Source organism: Podarcis vaucheri (genome assembly GCF_965113315.1).
Source record: "Podarcis vaucheri genome assembly, chromosome: 5".
Taxonomy (NCBI): Eukaryota; Metazoa; Chordata; class Lepidosauria; order Squamata; family Lacertidae; genus Podarcis; species Podarcis vaucheri.
In genome coordinates, this window is record NC_138763.1 from 511,348 (window position 1) to 522,997 (window position 11,650).

At 59.6% G+C, this 11,650-nt stretch overlaps 1 protein-coding gene across 1 annotated transcript; it reads left to right on the forward strand.

The window, feature by feature from the left end:
- Positions 1–216: 216 nt before the first annotated feature.
- On the forward strand, positions 217–11,311 carry LOC309532961 (D-beta-hydroxybutyrate dehydrogenase, mitochondrial-like; the record flags this gene model as incomplete). Its single annotated transcript, XM_082223743.1, has 5 exons — positions 217–402; positions 5,448–5,558; positions 7,220–7,364; positions 9,964–10,116; positions 10,687–11,311. The coding sequence occupies 5 exons, from the start codon at positions 217–219 to the stop codon at positions 11,154–11,156; spliced, it is 1,065 nt and encodes a 354-aa protein (XP_082079869.1). The 3' UTR covers positions 11,157–11,311.
- Positions 11,312–11,650: the final 339 nt, after the last annotated feature.

Genomic DNA, 11,650 nt, shown 5'->3' on the forward strand with positions numbered 1-11,650 from the left:
AAGCGGGCGGGCGGCGGGCCGGGCCGAAGGGCAGCGGCGGCGGCGGGGGGGGGGGCCTCCCTCCCTCCCTGGCCCTGGCCTTCTTCTCCTTCCCGGCTGGGGCGCCTCACCTGCGCGCTCGCTCTCCGGCGCCTCCTTCCCGCGACTGGCCCGGCCTCCCGCCTGCGCTCCCGCCCGCCCGGCGAGGAAGTGAGGTCACGCGCCCGGGAGGAAGAGATGCCGCCGCCGCCGCCGCCCCCGGGGCTCCCCGCCCGCCTCGCGCTGCTTCTCCTGCCGCTGCTGCTCCTGCTGCTGCTGCCGCCGCTGCTCGGGCCGGGGGGCGTCGGGGGGGCGGGGGCGCTGGGCGTGGCGCTGCTGCCTCTGCTGGGCCGCCGGCTGCCCCGTCGGGGCGGCGCCCTCGCCGTGAGTAGCGCGGAAGGGACGCGGGAGCCAAGGGCCTTCGCGCTGGGGCGCCCCTTGCGGGAGGAGGGGCAGGCCCGGCCGGGAGGGGCCTCTCTCCGGGGCCCCGAAGGAGCCTGGCCGGCCCAAAGGGGCTCCGAGCCTCCGGCGTGCTGCCCTTTGCCCCCGCCGAGGAGCAGCGCGGCTGGAGCCCGGGGAGAGGCACCCCCCCCCCCCCCGCCACAGGCTCCTCGGGCTTCCCGGGCCGGAGCCCCGTGGCTCCTCCAGAGAGCTGCCCTCCTCCCGCAGCTGGGCCTTCCTGGCCTTCCTTGCCCTGGGTAGGATCCCCCCCCCCAAAAAAAAAGAGCCTGAAGGAAGCCCCTCACCTCCCTCCTCCCTTTCTCGTGGGCTCTGGAGTTGGTGACCACGTCTGCGCTCTTCCCCAGAACACGTGTCTCCGTCCCCGCCGCCTGGAAGGAGGGGGCTCCAGGGGGGGTCTGGGAGGCAGCGGGGGACTGGGGGCCTCAGGCCTCTCTCTCTCCCACACCCAGCCCTGCGAGGTAGGCCAGGCCCCCCTCAGCCGCCCAGCTCCCTCCAGTGCTGGATCAGGCCCCCGGGGAGCCCGCCTAGTCGAGCCTCCTGTTCCCCCAGTGGCCAACCAGCTGCCCTTTGGGGGAAGCCCCAGAGCAGGAGCTGAGCCCCAGAGCAACGCTCTGCTCCTGCGCTTGCCCAGAACTGGGGTTCAGGAGCCGGGCTGGGAAGGGGAGAGTCTGGCCCCTCAGTAGCCCTCTCCTCCTCCTCCTCCTCCAGGCCATGGATTTCTCCTCTTTTAAAGCCATCCAAGTCAGTGGCTGTCACTGTCTCCGGTGGGAGGGAGTTCCACAGTTGAACTGTGCTCTGCATGAAGAAGGACTTCCTTTTCTGTGCCCTGAACCCCTTGACATTCATTGGATATCCCTGAGTTCCAGTGTTACCAGAGGGAGAGAGAAACATTTCTCTACCCCCTTTCTCCATGGCAGGTGTAACTTTACAAACTTCCATCAACATCACCTCTTACCTTTTCTCTAAGCTAAAAAGTCCCAAATGCTGCAACCCACACAGCCAATTACTTAAAGCTGCCTTTCATCATGCCAGATTCCAGGGCAATTTACAGCTTAAAACACATCCAATTGCAAGAAACTTTACAGCAGACTAAAACTTGCAAACTGAAACAATGAAAGGCGTTCCGTTGCGTGCCTGGCGGGGCCTTGTTGGGATTCTGTAATATTCCCTGTTTCTTGTTTGCTGCCTTGAGAATCATTGCTTGAAAGGCAAGGTGCAAATCTTCAAAGTAACAACAATTGTGGAGCCACCTCCAAGGGAGCCCCGCTGCCTTGTAGGCTAGGAAGAAAGCCCCCCCCCCCGCATCCTCTTTGCGGGGGGTCAGCAAGGCGTGCCCCAGAGAGGCTGGGGTGGAGCCCAGAGGCCCAGCGTCTCTGCATCCCCAAAGCTGAAGAGCCCAGCTCTGGAGCCCCTGGCTTGAAGGGAAAATCAAGGAAGCGGATTTTTAATTCTGTTGTGTGATTGATACCATAAAGCACATTTGTCAAACCAATTAAAAACCTTTCAATCCCATTTGCTTTCTTGCCTTGTAATTGCTTAACCAATGAAAACAAATATTGCCAATCTTGGGCTCAGGTGTGTGTGTGGGGGGGGAGGTTGCTTCCTCCTCTCAATTCAAATCCGTTGATTATGGCAGCATAACTGCACATTTTTTCTTTCTTAATTTTATTAATAAATGAAAAAAATTCAGTGCGTTTCTTAATACCAAATTTTCTGCCACGTTTACTCTGCAATCAATCACAGGAGGCTGTTCTAGAGTAGTCTGCTGGCAGTTGGAGCAAATGATGGTTCACAATGGGGTCGTGGTCATTGTGGTTAAATTCTGAAAAACCACATTTTGTGATTGTACTTAATTAGCTGCCTGGAGCAAGGTGGGAAGGCAGGAGGAAGGGGCACACAGAAGACCCTGGCTAACATCTCCGTGTGCCAGGAGCCTTGCAGGGCTGTGAGACCCAACCCCAAAAGTGGACTCTGGGCTGCATGAAAAGCAGTGCCTGGGCATAAGTGCCAAGTCCCTTTGGGCAGCCCTGACCAGTCTCCCAGGTCACAATGAAAGGAGGCGGGGGGGGGGTGTTGAGACCGCTCTGCCTGCCAGTGGTAAAAAGAGGCCAGCACAGCAATGCCAGGAATGGAATCTGAGACCACCTTCCTGCAAAGCAGATACTCTCCGACTGAGTCACAGCCCCCCCCAACAAATGGCCTTGCTTACTGTCATTGCAAGAGAGAGACAAAGTCACTCATTGCAGCCCCCCCACCTCCTTTTTGGCTTCTGTGCAAAAGTCACATTGGCAACATGAAGATTTGGGGTTCCTGCGCAGCACAAAGGACTCTATTTAGCTGCAAGTAAACATGGCTCCATGGCTACAGCCAGCTCATTGCTATTAGGAAAGAGCCAGGTTACAAAACGTGAAACTTGATTTAAACCAATAACTTTGCAGGATTTTGTTTTCCCCCCTTGGAGACTTAAGCTGCACTGATCTAAATCCCCCCCCCCTTTGTGGACTAGGCAGCCCTTCTCAGCCCAAGCGGCCAGGAGGGAAACCGAGTCAAAGGGTCCACAAGGCTTCCTGGGAGCAAACAAGACAGGAGGGTGAGAAGAGCAGGGGAGAGATGAAGGGAGATCAGGTCAAGGTGTCTCCTGCCTCCCTGGGAGCCAGGCAATGCCGGGATCCCCACCACAGAGGGGCTCCTGTTCGCCCTGGACAGAGGGCAAACCCCTCCGGTGCCTGAGAGGGGAGTGTGGGGCTCAGAGTCTGACCCAGAGGCAGGCAAAGGTCACCTCTGAAAATAGTCCCACCAGGAGGGGACGCCCAGGCCAGTGTGCCTTGGGGTCAGGGCCTCCTTCGCTGTGGCTTCGTTTTGGATCCAGGCTGCTGGAGTTTCCTTTTCCTTCCGGCTGATCTGGCCTTGGGCACCTTTGCCTCACCTCTAGAGAACAGCATTTACCGTATTTTTCGCTCTATAAGACGCACCAGACCACAAGACGCAGCTAGTTTTTGGAGGAGGAAAACAAGAAAAAAAATATTCTGCATCTCAGAAGCCAGAACAGCAAGAGGGATCGCTGCGCAGTGAAAGCAGCAACCCCTCTTGCTGTTCTGGCTTCTGGGATAGCTGCGCAGCCTGAATTCACTCCATAAGACGCACACACATTTCCCCTTACTTTTTGGGAGGGAAAAGGTGAGTCTTATAGAGCAAAAAATACGGTACTTAGCCATTTGCACCAGGACACCAGGGGCTTCTGGGGGTGGTAGGGTTGCAGAATAGTTCAACAGCTATTTTTTTAGAAAATTGGGGGGGGGGGAATATACATTTCCAACATGGGTTGCCATATGCCCAGGTTTCCCCAAACATTTCTACCGATCCCCAAATATAGCATTTGGACATTATTTTGGGGGGATTCCGGACTTATGGCAGCCCTAGGAGTTGAGCAATTTGTGCTTAAAATGTGGTTCCAAACAATCCTAGGTCCCAGTGCTCTGCCTTAACTAGTCTGGAGGTTTCCCCGTTTATTGCGCTCCCCAAGGCAGCAGCTGTTGAATCACCTTCAGGTGTGGCTCCGTCCGTTGGTCACCCCCCCCCCCCCCCGTTAAGCTGGCCTGTCGACTTTTGTGGATGTGGGGAGGGAGGGAGGGCTGGCCAGGGAGGAGTGGAGGCTGGCAAGGACTGTAAACACCACAGGCCGCCTTGTTCCTTTGTGGGCTTCAAAATAGCTCCTGTCCTTGCTGCCTTGGCCTGTTTCCAGAGCCGAGTTCTCTCCTTGGTCTGGGTGGGCCAGGCCGTGTCCCGAGAGGACTTTCCAGGCCGGTCACTCTTTCCCTCGCCCAGGGTGACGCAGGGGAGATGCCACCGCACATGCCAGGCCAGCAGCCCAGTCACCCGCCCTTGGCTCTCTCTCGCTTCGCACTTCCCGTTCGCTTGTCCTTGAGAGCAGTCGGGTCAGGTGAGGCCTGCCTGCCGGTTGCTCAGCAGCTTCCCAGCCCTGAAAAACCGGCTGCGGATCTGGCTTGGCAGCTGAGGCCTGATCCTTATCTGCCGCCACAACTTGTTGCGGCTAAAGCCGCCGCCTCCAGACGGCTCATTGCACAAGGTGCCCAGGAAAGAGGGGCAGGAGAAGGGGCAGGAAGGAGGACCACCGGCCTGACCCTCCTGGTGCAAGAAGGAGGAAGGGGCCCTGCCCACTGGGTGTCTCTGCAGCAACACGGCTGGGCCACAGCCCCCTGCCTCTGGTGCCCACAGGGGAGCAGCTCTTAGCCCTTGCTGTGCCCCGGACATCCTTCTTTGCAGTGGGCCACCATGCGGGAGGGAGGCTTCTGAGTGAACCGTTGCTTCCTAGGAGTCGGGAGGAGACGCAGCACCTCTGAGCTGGCCAGGAGAGAGCGACAAGTGTGGCAAGCCACAAAATGGGGTGGGTTCAGAGGGAGGGTGACCCCCTTTGTGACTTCAGGGGGCGCTTGGCCAGCCTGCTTCCTCCCAGCCCCTCTGGGCTTGCTCTTGCCTGCCTCTTCCCATCCTTAGCTGGAAGAGGAAGGCAGGAATGTTCCTGATTCTTTAAAGCTATCAATCTGCCTTTGTTGAGAGAGGTGTGGGAGCAGGAGAGCTGGATTGGGACCCTCCAGTTGGGAGGGGGGTTGGGTGAAGCCGTCTCTCAGGGTGGGTCATTGGGGGAGAGTGGCTGACATTTGACACCCCCCCCCGCCCTGCTTGGCCCTCCTGTCGCCTTCCCCAAACCGGCTAAGCAACGCGGAGGGCTTTGCGATGAAGAGACGAGGCTCAGGCAGCTCCTCCCTGGTGCCTTGGCATCTCCTTCCCAAAGCTGGGCACGTCCTAACTAGGGAAGTAGGAGGGCGGGAGCCAAGCAAAGGGCCTTGAGGGCCGCACGTGGACCCCTCTGGCCTAGAGCGTAGAGATGATCTCTCCCTGGCTCTCGGCAGGCTCTGAGGGGGCCCCTTCCTGTCTCCCCCCTGCAGGCCGACGGAAAGGCCGTGCTCATCACCGGCTGCGACAAAGGCTTCGGCCAGGCCTTGGCCAGGCGCCTCCACGCCGAGGGCTTCACCGTCTTTGCCGCCTGCCTGCTCAAGGTGAGGGGGGGGCTGCTGCCGCCCACCCAGCTGGACGAGAGACGGGCTCAGAAGAGAAGCAGCTGCTGTGCCCACCCTGCAGAGCAACCTTTCCCTACCGGGGGCCCTCCAGAGGCCAGTGGGGGAGGCTGTGTGGACAGGTCCTTCTGGGGGAATATTGGAGGTCAGGGCCTGCCATTGCCCCCTCCCCACCTCCTGTCCCACAGACGAGCTCCCTTGGCTGGGGGGGGGTGGAGTGAGAACTCTGTGCCTGAGACAACTGCCATTCTTTTTCTTCTTCCTCCTCTTCCTCCTCCTGCCTTTGGGTGGCCTCCTCTCCACCTTCTTCCCCTCCCGCAGCCGCCTTCCTGCCCAGGGACACCCAGAGGTCATGCAGCCGTCTCCTTTGTGATTCAGGCCGGCCAAGGTGACCTCCCTCCCTCCCTGCCTGGGAGACCTGGCAGGACCAGTGAGCCCCCCCTGGGAGGCGGCCAAGCCTGGAAGTTTCCATCCCAAGTGAGGTTGTGCCTGGCCCTGTTGCCGTGGAGACGGTGACGGCTCACTTTCACTTTCCCGCACTGCAGGAGCAGCAGCTGCAGGTTCTTCATCCCAGCTCCAAGCCACGTGCCCTCGGCCGCCTCGCCTGGGTCCCTTGTAAACATCCGGGGCAGCGGGGGACATCTGCGCAGGCAGAGAGGCCCCAGGACTCTTCCTCTGGGCTCCTGATTCCCGTGGGACGGCTTCCCTTCAGCCCCTGAACCCGTTTGCAAAGCAAGGACCAGATTTTGTGTCTCCTCTTCCCAGAAGACGGTGACATTCCTGGCCACCCCCATCCCAACTGCCAGGCTTACCGCCCCAGAATCGCCTCTGGGGATCCTCTGCTCTCCTTGCAAAGGGTTCGTGTCTTCCCTGTGGTTTCAAATGAAGTTGGGCAACCACTAATCCCGTAATATGCCCTTGATCCCGAAGGCTTTCCCTGGAAAGCCCATCAGCCTCTGGATTTGCACAATCGCAGGAATGGCCTTACTGGTTTCAGCTGAGTCTGCAACCCTGTTCATCTGACTGTACACCCCCTTGGGCAGCCTTGGCTGTGGGGCAATTTATGAATCTGGAAATCCCTCCTGATGAAGCCGGCCCACATTCTGTTGAGAGGAGAGCCAGACAGGGCGTCTCCTCTGGGCTGCCTGGGCCTTTGGAGCAGAGAAGGGGGGAGCAGGCCGCTGAGCTGGGGGGGGGGGCAAAGTCCCAGTCCCCCTGGCCTGCCTGGTGGAGGGGAGTGGGAACCCCCACCAAGGACATCCACCCACCAGATAGATGGATGTCTAGGAAGCAATATAATAATAACCACAATTCCTTCTAGCTACCTGCGAGGCCACCCCTTTGCCATCTCACACAGAGCCCCTTTCCTTTGTTCTCTAAATGGCCCATCACCCAAGCGATCTCCTCAGGAAGCTAGCCTGGCTTGTCTTTTAGCGCTTGCTGGATCCAGGGCTTGGGTATGTCTTGGCATTCAGCCTGATTCCCCAAACTCATCACACTTTCCTGGTTTTCCACTCGAAGCAGGTTTTAAAACACAGTTGCCAATACTGCCCTCTTTCCTGTAGACAAGGAAGCAGCAGCTGTGGGTCAGGGAGCTAAGTGCTGATCCAGGGGGCCATTTCTTTCCTGTGTCTGTTGAGCAGGACCAAGGAGGAGACGGCGCCCGGGAGCTGGAGCGCCTGGGGCCCTCGGGGCGGATGCACGTCCTGCAGATGAACGTCTGCAGCGAGGAGGAGGTGGACAGGGCTCTCCAGCTCGTGACTGGGAGCCTGAAGGGGCCTGAGCAAGGTAAGGGACCTCTGGCCAGGGCCACGTGGGGGCTGGGGTATCTCTGTTCCCCTGGAGCCGGGTATCCCTGGGGCAGCTGCGTGGCCAGAGGGGCCTGCGTGGTGTCTGTGGGGCAGGGGGGCACAGAGGGGAGGCTCATCCTGGCTGATCCTGAGCAGGCAGTGGGGAGGGCTCAAAGGGAGGTGGCTCCGTTCCTGGAAAAGAGGCAGCGGATGGAGCTGGGATCACGAGATCAGAAGAGCCCCAGAAGAGCCTGGCTGCAGGATCAGGCCAGTGACCCATTGAGTCCCGCATCTTCTTCTCAGAATGGCCAGCCAGAGGCCCCCAGGGGAAGAAGCCCACAAGCAGGACCCCAGGGCAAGAGCAGCTCTGCCCTCCTGCGGCCCCCAAAGCCCCCTCCTCCTCCATGAATTGGCACAGTCCTTTTGGAAAGCCTCGTAGGTTGATGGCCATCGCTGCCTCCTGTGGAAGGGAGTTCCGCAGTTTATCTATGTGCCGCATGAAGAAGTCTTTCCTTTCTCTGTCCTGAATCTTCCAACGTTCAGCTTCATTGGATGCCCAGGAGTTCTGGAGTTAGGAGATAGGGAGGAAAAGTGATCTCTGCCTGCTTCTCCTGCCAGGCCCAATTGTATAAACTTCCACCATGGTGCCTCTTACTCTAAACTAAAAAGCCCCCCCCCCATGAGCCAGGGCTCTTCCTTGTGCCACAGAGCTGCCTTTGTCCTGGCATCTTGCAGGCACGGGGGGGGGGGGCTGCCTGCCTGGGGGCCCGATCCACGACAAGGTGTGGACCTCTGAGCCAACAGCTGGCAGGTGACCCCGTCTCAGGTCATCTGCAGGACGGGGCAGCATCAGAAGCAGCAGCCCCCCCCCCCCGGCCCAGCCTTTCTGGCTGCTGCTGAGCCCCACATTCCCTGGGGCAGGATGAGGCCGAGGAGGATTGCAAAGAGCAAAGGAGGGCAAAGGCAAGGCAGGGAGGACTGTGCAAAGGGCCAAGGGAGTCAGCAGGAGGAGCAGAGCAGGGATCAGGGCCAGAAGGGAGGAGGAGGAGGCTGGGCCAGAGCAGGGAGGGGTCTCCATGGGTGGGAGGAATGAAGCAGGAGAGGGTGGGCACATGGGCATGGAGCCAGGCAAGCAAGAGGCTTTGGGGGGGGTCTGGGTAAGGAGCCCCAAAGATGCCCTCAGCTGAGCCAGCCTCAAAGGACCCCTTCTCTGTGCAAGAGGCAGGGAAAGAGAAGCCCCCCACCCCCACAGAGACCTCTGGCCCCCACCCCAAACGCAGAAATGGTCCCCCAAGTTTTGTGGTGGTGGTGCTCCTGATTCTCTGTACAGGATCCTTCTGACTGGGAGGTCCGGAAGAGGGGGCTGTAAGGAGAGGGGAGAGAGAGCTGCCCCATCTCTTCCAGTCCCCTTGGAGGAGAGAGGGCGCCTCAGCTCACCCAGCCGTGGGTCTTGGCAGCCCCTGGGAGACTCTCAGAATCAGAGCATGGGCAAGTTGGTGGACTCATCTAGTCCAACTTCTTGCAGTGCAGGACTTGCCAGAAGGTCCTTCGGTGGATCTCTCTGGGGGAGACATTCCTGGCAGACTCTTCCAGCCTCTTTGCCAGAGCCTCTTTGGGGGCTGTGGGGGCAGCAGAACCCCCTCTGCGCTGGTGCACCTCCTGGGGCTCAGAAGTCAAGGACAAAAGACACTGGAAAAGAGGGAATGGGGTGGATCCATGGGGAGGAGGAAATGGCCTGGGATGGAGACCCCATGGCTCCCCCACAGATGTGCTCCCCCCACCAGCCCTACTCATTTCAGTGCAGAATGTGGGGTGGGTTTAATGGGTGGGAGAGGAGAGGTTCATTGCAATTTATCCCTCCAGGCTCCCACAGGCCGGGACTGAGTTTCAAAATCCCAAAATTCTTGGCAGCAAAATCAAAAGCGTGGGAATTGGTAGGCTCCTGTTGAGCAAGTCCAGCTTCATGAAGCAAGCTGGCTCCCCTTTCTTGCTCCACTTAACAACAATCAGGCAACAATTTGTAAATAAGTTAAAAATATAACTTATAATCTTGCAATGGTTCACAGCAATGGCAGCAGTAAAAACTATGCAGGCAAAAGACTTACATTTACAGTAGAAGTAGCTTCAGGCCTGAACCCAAAGCCGGAGCAGGCAGAGGCGACTGGCCAAAGGAAGAGAGGAGGGGACAGGAAGTACCATATGGAGGGGAAATGACATCACACGGAACCCTGTCTACCAATTGTGTTTCCATGGTCTGAGTATGTGCCAGTCAGCAATACGGCTCTGTGGTGTTAACCCCTTCTCATGCTAACTAGCAGAATATGCACTTGTTACATTTGGCTGCTAATTCCACCTTTCTGTTGGATTGGGGCCACTTCCACCCTAGAAGTAGGCTTTGAGGCCACCTGACAGGGATGGCGCCTCTGGTGTTTCTCCTCCAGGCTGATTCTGGAGGTTCCTCTGGCGTCCTCATTCAGAGGGTCCCACTTTGGGCCCTGGGAGTGGGCAGGGAGAGAGGGGGCCGTGTGTCCCCAGGGGCAGAGGACCCTGTTCCTGTGGCAGAACCACCAGGACGCATCTCCTGCTTTGCCTGACAGGTCTGTGGGGCTTGGTGAACAACGCCGGAGTCGCCTCCTTTGGGGACGTGGAATTCACCAGCGTGGAGAAGTACCAGCGGGTGGCCGAGGTCAACCTGTGGGGGGCCATCCGAGTCACCAAGGCTTTTCTGCCCCTGATCCGCAGGGCCCAAGGTATGGCACTGTCCGCCTCCTGAGGGACATCCTCCTTGTCACCCCCTCCCCCCGCTGCGCTCGGTCCCTTTGCCAGGGTTTCCTGGTGCAGAATTGGGCCAGCAGTGGCCTGGGAGGGCAGCCAGCCCCTGGGGGGGGGGCTGTCACAAGCCCTGGCAAGAGCCACTGAGGAGCCCCTGCAGAAGGTGGGGCAGCTGGGACACGATCCTCCGGCTGCAGGATCCCTCCCTCCAGATCCTGCGGCAGATGGGTCAGCTCTGGAGCTCAGGCTCCAGTGGGCAGCCTCAGCCCCGTGGATTTGCTCAGCCCATGGGACAGTGGGACTTGGGGCCTCCACCACGGCTGACCTCCAAAGCTGGTTTGCAGTGAAACAGAAAATAATTTTGGTGAGGTGTGCTTCTGAGCACACACAGAGTTCCTTTCCCTCCTCTCTCAGTCACCATGGGGGTAGTGGTGGGAAGCTCCCCCATGAGTCGCTGACCTTTCCCAGCAGCCTCTGCCCCCCTTTGAGAAGGCCGGCCCCAGAGAGACTCCCTCTCGCCCAGCGCCTGCCTCTCTGCTCCTCTCCAGGCCGCGTGGTCAACGTGAGCAGCATGCTCGGCCGCATGTCCAGTCCTCTGCGCTCCTCCTACTGCATCTCCAAGGCCGGCCTGGAGGCCTTCACCAGCTGCCTCCGCCAGGAGATGTACCCCTGGGGGGTGGGGGTGGTCGCGGTGGAGCCCAGCAACTTCATTGCGGCCACCGGCATCCTGACCCGGGACGGAGTCCAGGCCCAGGCCCAGCAGATGTGGAGCGGGGCCAGCGCAGCCGTCCGCGCGGATTACGGAGAGGCCTACTTCGCGGAGCAGGTCCGCCGGATGGAGGGCTTTGTGGGCAGTGGCCTGAGGGACGTCTCCCTCGTGCTGGACGACATCACCGAGGCGTTGACCGCACGGCACCCCTACGCCCGCTACAACCCCATGGAGACCCGCTGGTGGGTCCGGCTGCAGGCCTTCACCCACTTGCCCACGGCTCTGGCCGACTGGCTCTACGTCCGCTAGGCCCTCGCTGCCCATAGGCCTGGTGCCCAGTTTGGAAACAAACCATTCCTGCCTTGCGTGGGGTTGGACTAGATGACTCTTGGGGTCCCTTGCAACTCTGCAATGCTGTGGTTCTAAGATCCTACGCCCACATCTTGGCAGCCAGCCTGAGAGTCATCCAGAACTGAATGTGCCCACAGCAAGCGGTTGCCAGGAGACCCTGCAATGGGTGGGGGAGGCATCCAGATTCTGGGCGTGTAAATGGGCCACTGGCTACTTGCAAGGATGCCAGCTGGCACCCCTTCCTCCCCCCTCCCCCCCCCATGCCAAGGAAGCAAATGGCTGCCTCTACTCTGGAGGCCTCACAAAGAGCTGCTGCTGCTGCTTCGCCCGCAGTTGCCTGGGTGGGATCTGTCTCTCACGGGGGAGGCTCTGAGGTGGGGGGCTGGGGGGTGTTGCTCAAGGAATTCCAGCACCCAGAGAAAGATGGGGAGGGGGTCCCCAGGGCAGACATC